General features: G+C 44.0%; 1 protein-coding gene across 1 annotated transcript in view; it reads right to left on the bottom strand.

Moving 5' to 3' along the window:
- Positions 1–5571: 5571 nt before the first annotated feature.
- The window catches only part of LOC147641582 (S-adenosylmethionine carrier 1, chloroplastic/mitochondrial-like), an 86359-nt gene continuing 79786 nt past the window's right edge, over positions 5572–12144 (bottom strand). The window contains exons 5-12 of the mRNA XM_086790738.1: positions 10078–10168; positions 7150–7203; positions 6961–7056; positions 6701–6790; positions 6543–6594; positions 6348–6409; positions 6136–6216; positions 5572–6014 (exon numbers count right to left, since the gene is read on the bottom strand). Coding sequence (XP_086646864.1) covers positions 5889–6014; positions 6136–6216; positions 6348–6409; positions 6543–6594; positions 6701–6790; positions 6961–7056; positions 7150–7203; positions 10078–10168 — 652 coding nt within the window. The 3' untranslated portion in view covers positions 5572–5888. The remainder of the gene's footprint in view (positions 6015–6135; positions 6217–6347; positions 6410–6542; positions 6595–6700; positions 6791–6960; positions 7057–7149; positions 7204–10077; positions 10169–12144) is intronic.

Here is a 12144-nt window from a genome sequence, read left to right as displayed (position 1 = left end):
ATAACCTATTTTTTATTTTTTTTCTCTTAAAGTAGATTAATCACCCTTAATGATAAAAAGTAGTCAATTAAAAAAATTAATCATTTTCAAGAGTTTTTTGATGTTTTTTAAAATTTTTTTAAAGGATTAAGCTACTCCTAATGGTTTCTAACATTCTCATATATATAATTCCAACAAAAAACACACAAATTAAGCTAAAATTAATTATTCTAGTTCTATGTTTAACTCTAAGGAGAGCTAACATTCACTAAAAATTTCATTCTATTATATTGTTTGATGCAATGGATGCAAACTCAGCCTAATATACTCTATGTGCAAGCCCTAAGAACATTAAAAACAACATTAACAACAACAAAAACAACAAATGAAGCAAAAGATTAAGCAAAAAAGTACTCTTTACAAAACAAAAAAGAGAGCTATTTTACACAAAATCACACACAAATCCACATCTTTTTCATGGGAAACCATTAATCAAGACAATGGGCAATGGTTAATGTGTAGATTAGAGAAAAACAATAGCAAAAGCCAAGGCAGTGGTGCCAAAAATGTTATGGCTCACCCTAACCTCCCTTGAAACACATCCAACAAGAGATTACTTAGTGAACCACAATTGTCGTGAGGATCTTTCCAATGGCCAAGCTCATAACCCTTGAGGTCACCAAGCTCTAAAACTCCTTGAGAAGCAATTCCACCGCACCTCCCGTAAGTGTTGTTACACCGCTACGTTGCACTATCTGTACTCGTCCCTCCTCTCACCTCACATCACTCACACACACTCGCTAGCATGCATTAGAGAGAGATTAGCAAGAGGATTAGCAAGAACAAGACTCTACTGCACAATTATTGTTGCCTACAGGTATTGTCTCTCTCTTCTACCAAAAGAGATACAAAATATTACATATGTTATAGACATATGTTATAGACCCTCTCATATTATGTTTTGGTAGCCTTGCTCTAAAACACCTTTCGCGTTTCATGAAACCTTGAAATGCCATTTTGTGTTCTCAGTTTCAAGTATCTCTCTCTCTCTCTCTCTCTCTCTCTCTCTCTAATCTCTCTCTCTCTCTCTCTCTCTCTCACACACACACACACACACACACACACACACACACATGCTATATAAATGTGTGTGTGTGTGTATGTGTGTGTGTGCACGTGTGTGTATGTGTGTGTGTAAATAGCCATTTCGATCCAACGTTTCCGTAAGCACTCGTTGAGGGGTGAAACATTTTGGCGTTTCTTGCCCTGTTTCGAGGTGAAATGTTTTGGGGCTAAAACAGAGAGGCACGCCCTCAGGCAGCCGAGCACCATGATCCGACGTGGATGACTTTTCTCCTAGAGAGTGGTGGACTGTTGACCGGGCGGGAAAAGAAGAAGCCCCGCAAGCCAATTAAGCCCCTTCTTTGGACGATTTTGACAACAAAGAAAATCCCACGGAGCTAAACCCACTTACCTCTCCAATCGATCGAACTCTAACCCCCACTCATAACCCTCCCTATAGGCTAGTCGTGACATCTTCCATGGGAGCCTTACTTCAACCTTTGCTCAACCCTAAATCCTCACCCGTCTCCCACAACTCAATCACCTCATTAAATGCATCCACGAGCCCCCACCATCAAATCATTCCACAAGGAGCCATATCTCAATGAGGAACCATCACCAACTACACCCTGTAGGATCTCACATTCCAAGGCAACTTCCATAACCACTTGGACAAACCCTTCACAACATGGCCGAAATATGTATGGGGAATCAACAAATGGATCGCCTCTTTGGCCACAATAACTCGCGGCATACTAGAGGAGCCTAACACTTTGTTGATCCGAAGGATTATCCAGCTGTAGGCCACATAGGAGTCCAACCTGAGTGGTGCATACCCTAGCTTATAACTTTTCCTACATTGATGGCCCTACACCCCTCACCCCCCATAGAGATACAACTCTGAATAAAGAACTTCAATGACCTCTACTACACCAAGGTCCCCAACCCCGCTATCATTGTCACATGTCGGTTCCACCAACTTATCATTTTCATCCTTGAGGAGGTGCCCAAAAACCAATGGATAAGCAAAGAGCAGCTAGTCTTTGATCTCAATGAAGGTCCCAACTTCCACCAACAAATAGATATGTATGGCATAATCAAATACCTCCATGGCCACAGTGGTCACTTTTGAAGACATGCCAGATACCAACTTTTGGAAGCCCTTTGAGATCATGGGTCGATCTGGGCGATGGCTTTCCCATAGGCCCTTCATCACATCTTTCTATGTGAGACCGGTGGTATCTTTGGAACCTATGTGGGTTGGTAAGTCCCACCCCATGGCTACTACTTTTCACATTCTTTATGGGCCCAAATTTGGTACAAAACTCTTGCCCAAGGGATTTCACATAAGTTGCATCACATAAGTTGCATGCAAAAAAGAGTCAAAGAAAGGGAAGTTAAAAGTGTTGAAGAGTGCGGTGTGTCGGAGTTTCCACCGGCTGAAGATTTTACACGAGCCCATATTTTGTCCAATGACCATGCACACCATCTACAATATATACCCAAGCTCTACATGTAATAGACACATAGGCACCATTCTTTCAAGAATTTTCATCAAGTCTCATCACGACAACCTGTCATCACAATACATCTTTGGATGGGGGTATTTTGGGGGGAGCATCCATGGTACAACCCATCACCTGGACCTTCCTATAATTAGCAACAACCTTACGTAACCTTGTCTTCAACCACGCCACCCATTGATCCACACTACCTCTATCCCGAGTACACGTCAATGTCCAATCCCTCAAGCCACACAAGCCACACATGCCACCTAGCTCCATTGCAACCAAGAGTAAAGTTTGCTCCTATGGCTCAAACAATGTAATAATCTTCACTCCCCAAGAAAAGGGATGTCAAGTAAATGTCAAGGAAAGTAGCAAAGAGAGTTGAAGAATGAAGTTGAGTTGGAGAAGTCTTTATGTTGGAGAAGTGCACACAGACAACAGACCTTCCACCAATTATCCATGCACATCACGCTTGCATATTTTGCTACAGGCATCACAATTTTTTCACTTCTCACATCTTATGGTACCCACCAAAACATGTACATGCAAACTCACCTCGTTAACAATACAGGCATCACAATTTTTTCACTTCACATCTTATGGTATCCACCAAAACATGTACATGCAAACTCACCTCGTTAACAATAAAGTTGGAGAAGTCTTTATGTTGGAGAAGTGCACACAGACAACAGACCTTCCACCAATTATCCATGCACATCACACTTGCATATTTTGCTACAGGCATCACAATTTTTTCACTTCTCACATCTTATGGTACCCACCAAAACATGTACATGCAAACTCACCTTGTTAACAATAAATTTTTCAAGTCCAATTCTGGATGAGGAGACCATGGCAAGCATAAGCTTGGCCCATGGTACAATCCATCGCCTAGAGAACCCTCGACCTTGTAGGTACCTCCAAAGAGCTTCAATGCTTGTTGCAACCTTTGATTCGACCCCAATTCAACACCAACAGAACCTCACCCTGTCCAAAGTATTCGCCCTACGAAGCCTTATCTCTAAGTATCACGTTGTGAGATCGAGACATACTCTCGTTCCATGAAGATCCGAACTGCCATATCTACCCATGTGAATCTTTCCATGGTAGTCCTGGTACTCATTCCGTTAATCACAGGGTGCAAACAACTTCTACCAACTACCTAATGTTGAAGGTTCTACACCACTTCTACGACCGACAGAAGCCTAGCATAAAGAACCTTTACATCGCCTATCACTTTCCGTGCCTCCTCAACAAGTTGCCTACCACCAAGGCTACCCAAAGCTTCTCACCAATATACCATGCATATGGCTATGGATCAGTCCCAAGCCATCCCACTTAACCTCACATGTCAACTTCATGGTATATTCAGGACCATCCATCCCTTCACTAGCTTCACCATTGACTTGGGTACATAAGGACACGGTCCCCATTAAAAAGAGGGATATGTTAGCCACCCTATAGGTTAACATGGTTTCACCCCGCCCAAACGAGCACTTCTCTTTTAGTAAACGGTGCTCGAACATATAAAACAACCTTACCATGTGTTTAATGTCAAATAGGGAAAGTCTGTAAACTCCGTGTACATAGTTGCTTAAGACTAGAAACTAGACTGTTTTAAAGTTTAGTCAGCCTAATGTGAAACTAGTTATTTGTATGTAAGTCATTTTTTACAATAAGCAATGAACAATCATTCCCTTATAATAGTTTACTTGTGAGCTCTCCTCTTCATGCATGCTAGATGGATGCTTGCTAGGTGACACCTCATTCCGTTACATATGAGCATACCATGTGTTTGCCTACTAATTGTGCTTGTAGCCTCCTAATCATTTGCGTGTTTAGGTGTGTCCACTCCACATGCATGGTCTGAGTAAGTATCAATGCATCCTTTTAAGAGTCCAGGATCTTGATCTTTCTTTTGTCCTTGCACTAAAGTCACCTACTTTTTAAGAGAATCTCTCTATGTTTGGAAAAAAAGCATAGCATGAGAACCCTCACTCCAATCTAGCCAAAGGCCTTGAGTACTTCATTGGGTAAGTAGCATAGCACTATGCAAACAGCTTGTGGTTGCCTATGCATGTGAACCCAATTGTGTCTCACATATGCATCTCTTTGTACTACCAATAACACCTTGCTTAAATGTACCTAGATGACATGGCCACTCCTCTTGATTCCTTAGCCCTCCTAACATCATGTCTCATTTCTATAGGTGGACTCCCAAGTGTAGCCCCAATGCATCACGCAAGCCTCTTGCCAGGCTCCATTACGTCTCTTTATAAAGGTAACATCACACCACATAGAAATCTCAATGAAGTTGCCAAGTGCCCACCACGCTACACCAATTTAATTCCATGGTGACATGATGATGATGTGTGTGAATGTGTGTGTGTGTGTGTGTGTGAGAGAGAGAGAGAGAGAGAGAGAGAGAGAGAGAGAGAATTCGCAATCCTTATGACGAAGTTGCTCGTGTTCAGCACATTATACGACTCCACAAGGTTGTGTGTGTGTGTGTGTGTGAGAGAGAGAGAGAGAGAGAGAGAGAGAGAGAGGACGTGTGCAGAAAAAGAGGAGAGAGGAAAAGAGAATGTAATTGTAAATTTTTGGTTATTTAGTTCCGAGAAAGCACAAAATAGAAGAGAGAAAACAGCAAACACTACAGAGTAAATTTTTGAACCTCTAAAAATGCAATCTATTTATTGGAAGCTAACTTCTAGAAAGATGGCCAAGAACTCGTGATCACTTAGTTGCATCTCCACTCCCACCCTCTACACAAGCTTGGCATTCACGAAGTTGTGAGTTCTCCTATAGTAAAAAAGAATGTGTACAGGTTTCCCCATGACTAACCCATATATCCCATACATCCATGTTAGGTCAGTGGGACTCGAGGAGTGGAGCTTAGGGTGTTGAGTGTTAGTGGTGGCTTGGTTACTCTTAAGCACTCCCCATGTGTGAGAGGCTTGACATTGAGAGCTTGTGTGGGTTTGCCTTCATCATAATCAAGAAACTACCAAGGCACACGATAGGAGATTAAGGTTTCAAAATTTTCTCATGAAATACTAGATTGAGATACCCTCTTGTTACAAGTTCGGCTCAAAAGATCTAGAAGCATCTGAACTCTTGCCAATTGAGCATTGACCATGATGGAGAAAAATGGAGAAAGAATGATGCATCAGCATCCAAGTCCAATTAGGCTTGAGAAAGGATTTCATATGCAAGGAAACAGCTCTCAGTCGATCAAAATTTGCTCGTGTGCATATTGCCAAACTGCACCCCAATGTGAAGCTGGCTGGCAGCATCCAGCAATATCTTATACTCTTCAACATCATCAAAAGTGTACTCTCAATCTACAAATTTCTCCCGCCTCTCATGCAATGACTGTGACCTCATGAGCTGCTTTGTCCTCTCTAATACACCAAAAAATATAGAGCCTCCAATTCCGATCCACATAACCCTTGGACCAATGCCCTGCGTGGTTGGTTAAACTTTGATGTGAGCATCTTGAAATGGTGAAGAATGCTCACACATACTTGCATCGCACCCTGAAGCTATCAGGTAAGAGAATAGTTCTAGGAAAAAGATATGGCACCTTCAAAAATGCAGAACTGCCTTCCTCTCGCATTATCTTTAAAACACAGTCTGATAAACCTTTATAATGTCCTTTTGCACCCTGGAGGAAGACATGAAAAATTCATGAGCCCTTATCATACATCAAATCAAGAGTACCAGGCAGGTCTTACAGCAGGAGTAACTGTTCCCTATTGCCTGAGCAAACACACATTTTCTGTGAACAAAACTTGCCTGTGTCATCAATCGTGTCTTGATTACATCTAGAGGAGTGGTCACGGCACCAGTTAATGCACCTGTTTGTTTAAATTCATATAAGCTTATGTATTAAGTCTAGGTTCTATAGTCTAGTTAACAATCTTTTGGCTTGTGAACCTTGACAGATCTAACTAGCCACTTGATTCATATTTTACTGCAAAGATTCCCTACCAGAAAATGCTCCTATGAGAGCAATCTCGTGGTCATAAAGGTCTCTCTTTGCCTGCAGAAAAGTCACCACAGTAGATCCATCAGATATACTTGCACAAGCAGCCCTTATTGCAGATCCTACCACTAGGGCATTCCGCTACAAAAATTTGTGAAAATACCGCCTTTTTGTAGCCAAGCTTTATTTGCTCATACAAACAGAACTGTATAGCATCAAATGGAAGGTCCCGTAGCAAAAAAGCACCACCCCCCTGCAACCAAATACAATCATTTCATTGCATATTACAAGGAAACAATCCAGATACAGAAAATAGAACCGGTGAATTATTAGGCATTTTGGATGGATTTCCCAACATATGAGCTCCAAAGAAACCTGCTTTTTAATAAAGAACTACTGAGTCTGCAAGGAGAAAATGCATACCGCATAGAGACCACCAACACCCTCCTTTGAGGCTATCGCACGCACAGCACTATAAGCAGAAGGGAACTGCCCTGTCTGCATTCTTTGCTTCACAACCTGCAAAATTGTTAATCATGTTTGATGTTGGTGTTATTCTCTGGAGGCAGAAAGCACATGGTTCCCCTGCAGAAAGGTAGGATGCATAATCACCTCTGTTGGTACACGAACAAGAGAAGCCGCAGCCCCTCCAACAGCTCCAGCTGTCTACAAGACCGTAAAAATCACCCTTACAAGTCAGATAGCTTCAAATCTATAGTTTTGCAAAGGTTAAGTACTATTCAAAAAGCACGATTTTTTGAGTATCAATCTAAACTCTCATTGCACATAATGTTACAATAATCTGAGCCTAAAAATAAATTATGCCACATTCCCGAGATCACAACAAATTGAGCCTAAAAGTAAATGTGGTCCCATCCATGCCTGCAAGTTATATAGCTAAAGGATGTCCATCCAAATGATGGAACCTCATGCTTTACCAAAAGAATTTTTCACATGCCCAATTCCCCGATCAGGCCTTCTGGCTGAGGCTGATTATAGAACGAACTTTGCATCCAATAGGGGCTACACACATGCAACGAGGGTATGCGGGAGAAAAAGAATGGGGAAAAGATAAAGGATTTCAAATTGTTTATATAAATGATTGGCAGCTCCTCAAATTGGGTGCTTGACCTAGGCTGAGAGGGCACTTCAAGTACTTGACCGGGCGTTCCTTTGCGCTTGAACCTCTGGACCCTTCCTTTCCAGGAAGGAAGGAAGAGTTTCCTCGTATTATAGGCCCCCAGTGTGGCTTTCCCCCCCTCCCCCTCTGATGTAACCCCCCTCCAAGAGCGGCCAGCCACGGTGGGAGCTCTCCCTTTCAGGGAGCCATGTTTGTACTATGCCACTCTAGCAGCCTTTTTCTTTAACTAATGAAAGTATCTTCTCTTGGGAAAAAAAGGAGGGGGGGGGGGGGTTGGGGGGTTCATGTTTCGATATAGACTTGTTTATGAAGGGCAGCCATGACATGACTGCGTAGGTCCACAGTCATAGTAGGTGCCACCATCCACCATGTAGACTCAACTCAGCCCATAAATATGTACTAGAAACTTCCCCACCTCTTGTGGTTATGCGTGCTTATGTTGGGCCCTGCATTGCACTCTGTCCAAGAGTACAGTCTACCTACTCCATGTATAGACCACTATAAAATAGCAGTCCACTATGGCATGTAGCCTTTTTTTTTTCCCAAGAAAGTTTTTTTCCCAAGAAAGAGATCCTTCTATTAGTTAAAAAATAAACAGCCATAGGCTACATTCACACCTCAGAACCCTCAAAAGAGGTCAAGTAAAAATTGGGGAGGGTGGTTCCATCCATGGTTGGCCGCTCTCCGAGGGAACAAAAACCTCATGCAAGGGGGGGGGGGGGGGGGGGGGGGAAGCCACATAGGTTGCCTTTAATGCCAAGTGATCTCGCCGTCCCGATCAGAGAGAAAGGGAGCCGAGTGCCATGTGCACAGAAAGGCCTCTCTCTGCCTATGCATATGATCCAATCCACCTTGCATCTTCCCCCACGAACCGCAGAGGGTATGAATGATATCGTTCCAAATGGAGCGGATGGACTCAGCTTTTTTTTTTTTTTTTTGGGGGGGGGGGGGGGAGGGGGGGTGTCAAGGGCCTCTTTGCAATGGGCCCGCCACATATGCCAGGCAGCAATACTGCTCATAATCTCCCATCTCTTACTAGTGCCTGAAGACCATGTCCCTGCACATAAGTCTAGAGTGGGGATTGTCTCTATCCTGCAGTAGAGAGCTGGAGGGATTTCCCCCCTCTGTCTCCTCATAGAAACGGGCAGGGCTGGTCTCTGTCGCTCAGGCTACTGATCCCCACGGGACAATGCGTGGAATAGCCCACACCGTCGTGTAAAGGTGAAGAATCCTGAACCACAACTGTTGTGCCTTGGATGCTGCACGGGGTGGCTGCAATACATACACTGTGTCAGACGTCCTCCAATAGTCAACCAAGTGCCGACAGCGAGGCTGTGGTGGCCAACCTGCCAGAGGAAGAGTGTGACCTTCCTTGGCCGAAATCTGTCCCACACAGACGCTTCCAAAAATCTTCAAGGAAGCCCTTGCACCTTTTGATTGATGCTCTTGACATGCAAATAATGCATAAAGAATTGTCCATTGCTCACCTAGCTTTGATGAAGAACTGCCAAACGCAAGAAAAAGACCTAAAATATGAGAGCAGCCAGGTAGTCCTTGTTCTTTTTGCAGGCATAGCATGGCTTCACCTTCAAGAACTTCCCCACAAAACTTACAAACCAATTGTCTTTGAAGTCTCATACTTCCTTACCAGAACTGAGTCTCCCAAAACTCCACAAGTCAAACCAAGCATATGTGAGCTAGAGACAACTCATGCAACGGACTGGAAATGTCAAGTTCCACAACGATGTAGGGATGTGAGCCTGCAACAGGAAAATAAAGGAGATTTGGGGATAAAAACCTCCAATTAAAACTTTTCTGGGCCTTGGTTTGGACAAAACATTGTTTCGAAGGAGAGGTTTCGAACCATATCATGTTACCTCCCATTCCAAAGAAATGATACACGTTTTCATGTGCCTATGGAAATAGACCTAAGTGACTGGAGAGTTGAGAGTCGACCAGGCATGTGCGAGCTGGAGAATGACTAGCATACTGCTACAACTAGTCCAATGTGATAGTGCATGATTTGGGAGCTAATACAGAACTGTAACCTCGAATTTAGGCACTAGTGCCAAAACGCAAGCAGGTCTTTAAGCTACACACTTACAATAACTTGAATTAACACATGAGCTGCCACCGCCTTCTCCATACCCTGTTTTTGCTTTGCACCCCTTCCCCAGTCTAAGAGAGATTCCCAAAAAAGCATTGGTGATATGTGAACATTACAAGTAAGTAGGTAGACAACAATCAGCACCCACCTTTTTTTTTTTTCTAAATGCCTCCTAGAGATTGCCATAAATAAGGATACACACATCCAAACAGTTTTAACATGAGCTCCACCATTGTAGAAGAGAAAGGACCAAAATATCACAAGAGAAGTAAATGGTTCATGGCAGACCAACCAGATGTGCAACAGAGCTCAGATTTTCTGGAAAGAGATCTTGTAGTTTCTGCTTCACGGGCTCATATACGCCTACAAATATTGCTGAAGCCCTGTTTGCACAACGAGAAAAAGTAAAAGATGAGAAATTTCAAAAATTTTGAGAATTGTGAAAGTTTGCAGTAAAAATGGCAATTTGCACGAAGTAAGATTACTGAAAGCACTTTCTTTGCATGGCATATACAGCGTAACCACAAAGCATTGCTCCAAAAAAAAAACATAATATGGTATACGCACAGATGCATTTGCAAGCAAAAGCATCTGCCTCAGTTCTGTATTGATGGGATTGCCCTAAGCACGGGTATGTAAATAGGGAGTCTGGAGGGCTTAACCACTAGGTGAGGTGGCCAATTATAGGAAATGCTCAAGGGAGAGGCCCTCACCACAGATATATATATTTTAAGGTTAAGGCCCAAGAGATTTAAACCCTAGTTGGCCACAAGGCAACCACTAGGCAAGGGGTGACTTGGTCAGGAAGCCCCAATTGATAAATTTACCAAAAGGGGGCTTTGAAGAAGAATCACCCTTGGATACCCCCACTTGCACACCTGCTTAGCCATTTTCTCTACCTCTTGGTCATAAAAGTGTTTTGATCCTTCCATTACTTCATCATGCTCCCCGCTACCTCTTTCTGCAAATCCCCTTCCTCTGCCTCTGTAGGAATGTCACCTCTCTGTTCTAATTTCCTCTTCCCTCTTTTCAGCATTTTTAGCTCCTATCTCTCTATCTACTTCTTCACAAGTTCTTCTAGGTTTGTAGGCATATGCTCACTTATGGTAGCGCTATGTGTGAACAGGGCTTAACCAAGGGCACTTTTTCCCATGTGGTTTTTCCCCTTGGACATCAAGTGTGAAAGGACACTCTAACATATAATATTTTGTACTCCTATATTATATGGATGTGGCACACATGCAAGGGTTGACTTGCATTTTGTGGATACCACACTTTTGGCTCTCTCTCTCTCACACTCTCATTTCTGTGTGTGAGCTTCTCTACCCTGCACCTAACCCTAATGTGCAGGTTTGTGTGTGTGAGTGTGTGAGTCCAACACCCAACATTTGGTATTCTGCTGCTGGAAAAATTCCTGCGAAATTCCGTCCACAGGCTGCGAAATTCCGTCGCCTGCGTTTTTCCGTCCGTCGGATTCTGTCACTCCTCCGCCGTCCGGCCGTCAGAGACGGGCGACACTAGTGGGGAGCCCACCACCACCGCCCAGCTCGCGGGCGGTTCTTCCACCTCCAGCCGGCGCCCGCTCCCGTCGCGCCGCCGCCCAGGCGCCTCTCCGCTACGTCGTAGCAGCCGCCGGCCAGCGTCGTCTCAACCTGCCGTTCTGTTCCGGCCGACCACTTCCGCCCACGCCCCTCCGTTCCGGCCGAACACTTCCGTCCACGCCCCTCCGTTCCGGCCGATTCTGCTCCGTCTCGACCCACCGTCGCCGTTTCTGCTCTGTCCGCCGTCTGTCCTCCACCGTCGACTCCAGGCACCTGCGCGCTCGCCCGTCGCTAGTCCAAGGCCGTTCACCCTGCTCGTATTGCTTTCCTACGCGCATTTGCGCCTCTCGCTGGGACCCGACAGCTGCACAGCACCCGCCTCTGGATCGCCCGTTTCTGCTGGTCCGCCTTCACGACAAATTGAAAAAATTGGGCATTTTGCTTTGCCTGCAATTTGGGGGTTTTTGAAATTGAGGTCAAAATCAGCAAATTGAACCTCTCTTATTTGCATAAATTTGGGGGTTTTCAAAATTGAGGTCAAAATCAGCAAATTGAGCCTCTTTCACTTGCAGAAATTTGGGGCTTTTGTGAAAATTGGCCAATTAGATGCACATTGAAGCGATTCGAGTGCATAAAAATTGGGGATTTTCAGATTGGAGCATGTAATTGGGCATTACAGCTGCGATTTGTCGCGTATGTATACACATTGTGTGTAATTGGACAATTTGGTGCAGGTTTACACTTGCTTTGGTTTGCAGGCATACATTTGCACAGGACATTTGGTTGCCTGGCAGTGCACATTGGTGCTTGGTTTGCTT

The sequence above is a fragment of the Cibotium barometz genome, chromosome 1 (assembly GCF_041138505.1).
Source record: "Cibotium barometz isolate CiBa-2024 chromosome 1, ASM4113850v1, whole genome shotgun sequence".
NCBI lineage: Eukaryota > Viridiplantae > Streptophyta > Polypodiopsida > Cyatheales > Cibotiaceae > Cibotium > Cibotium barometz.
This window is presented reverse-complemented; position numbering and strand designations above follow the sequence as displayed.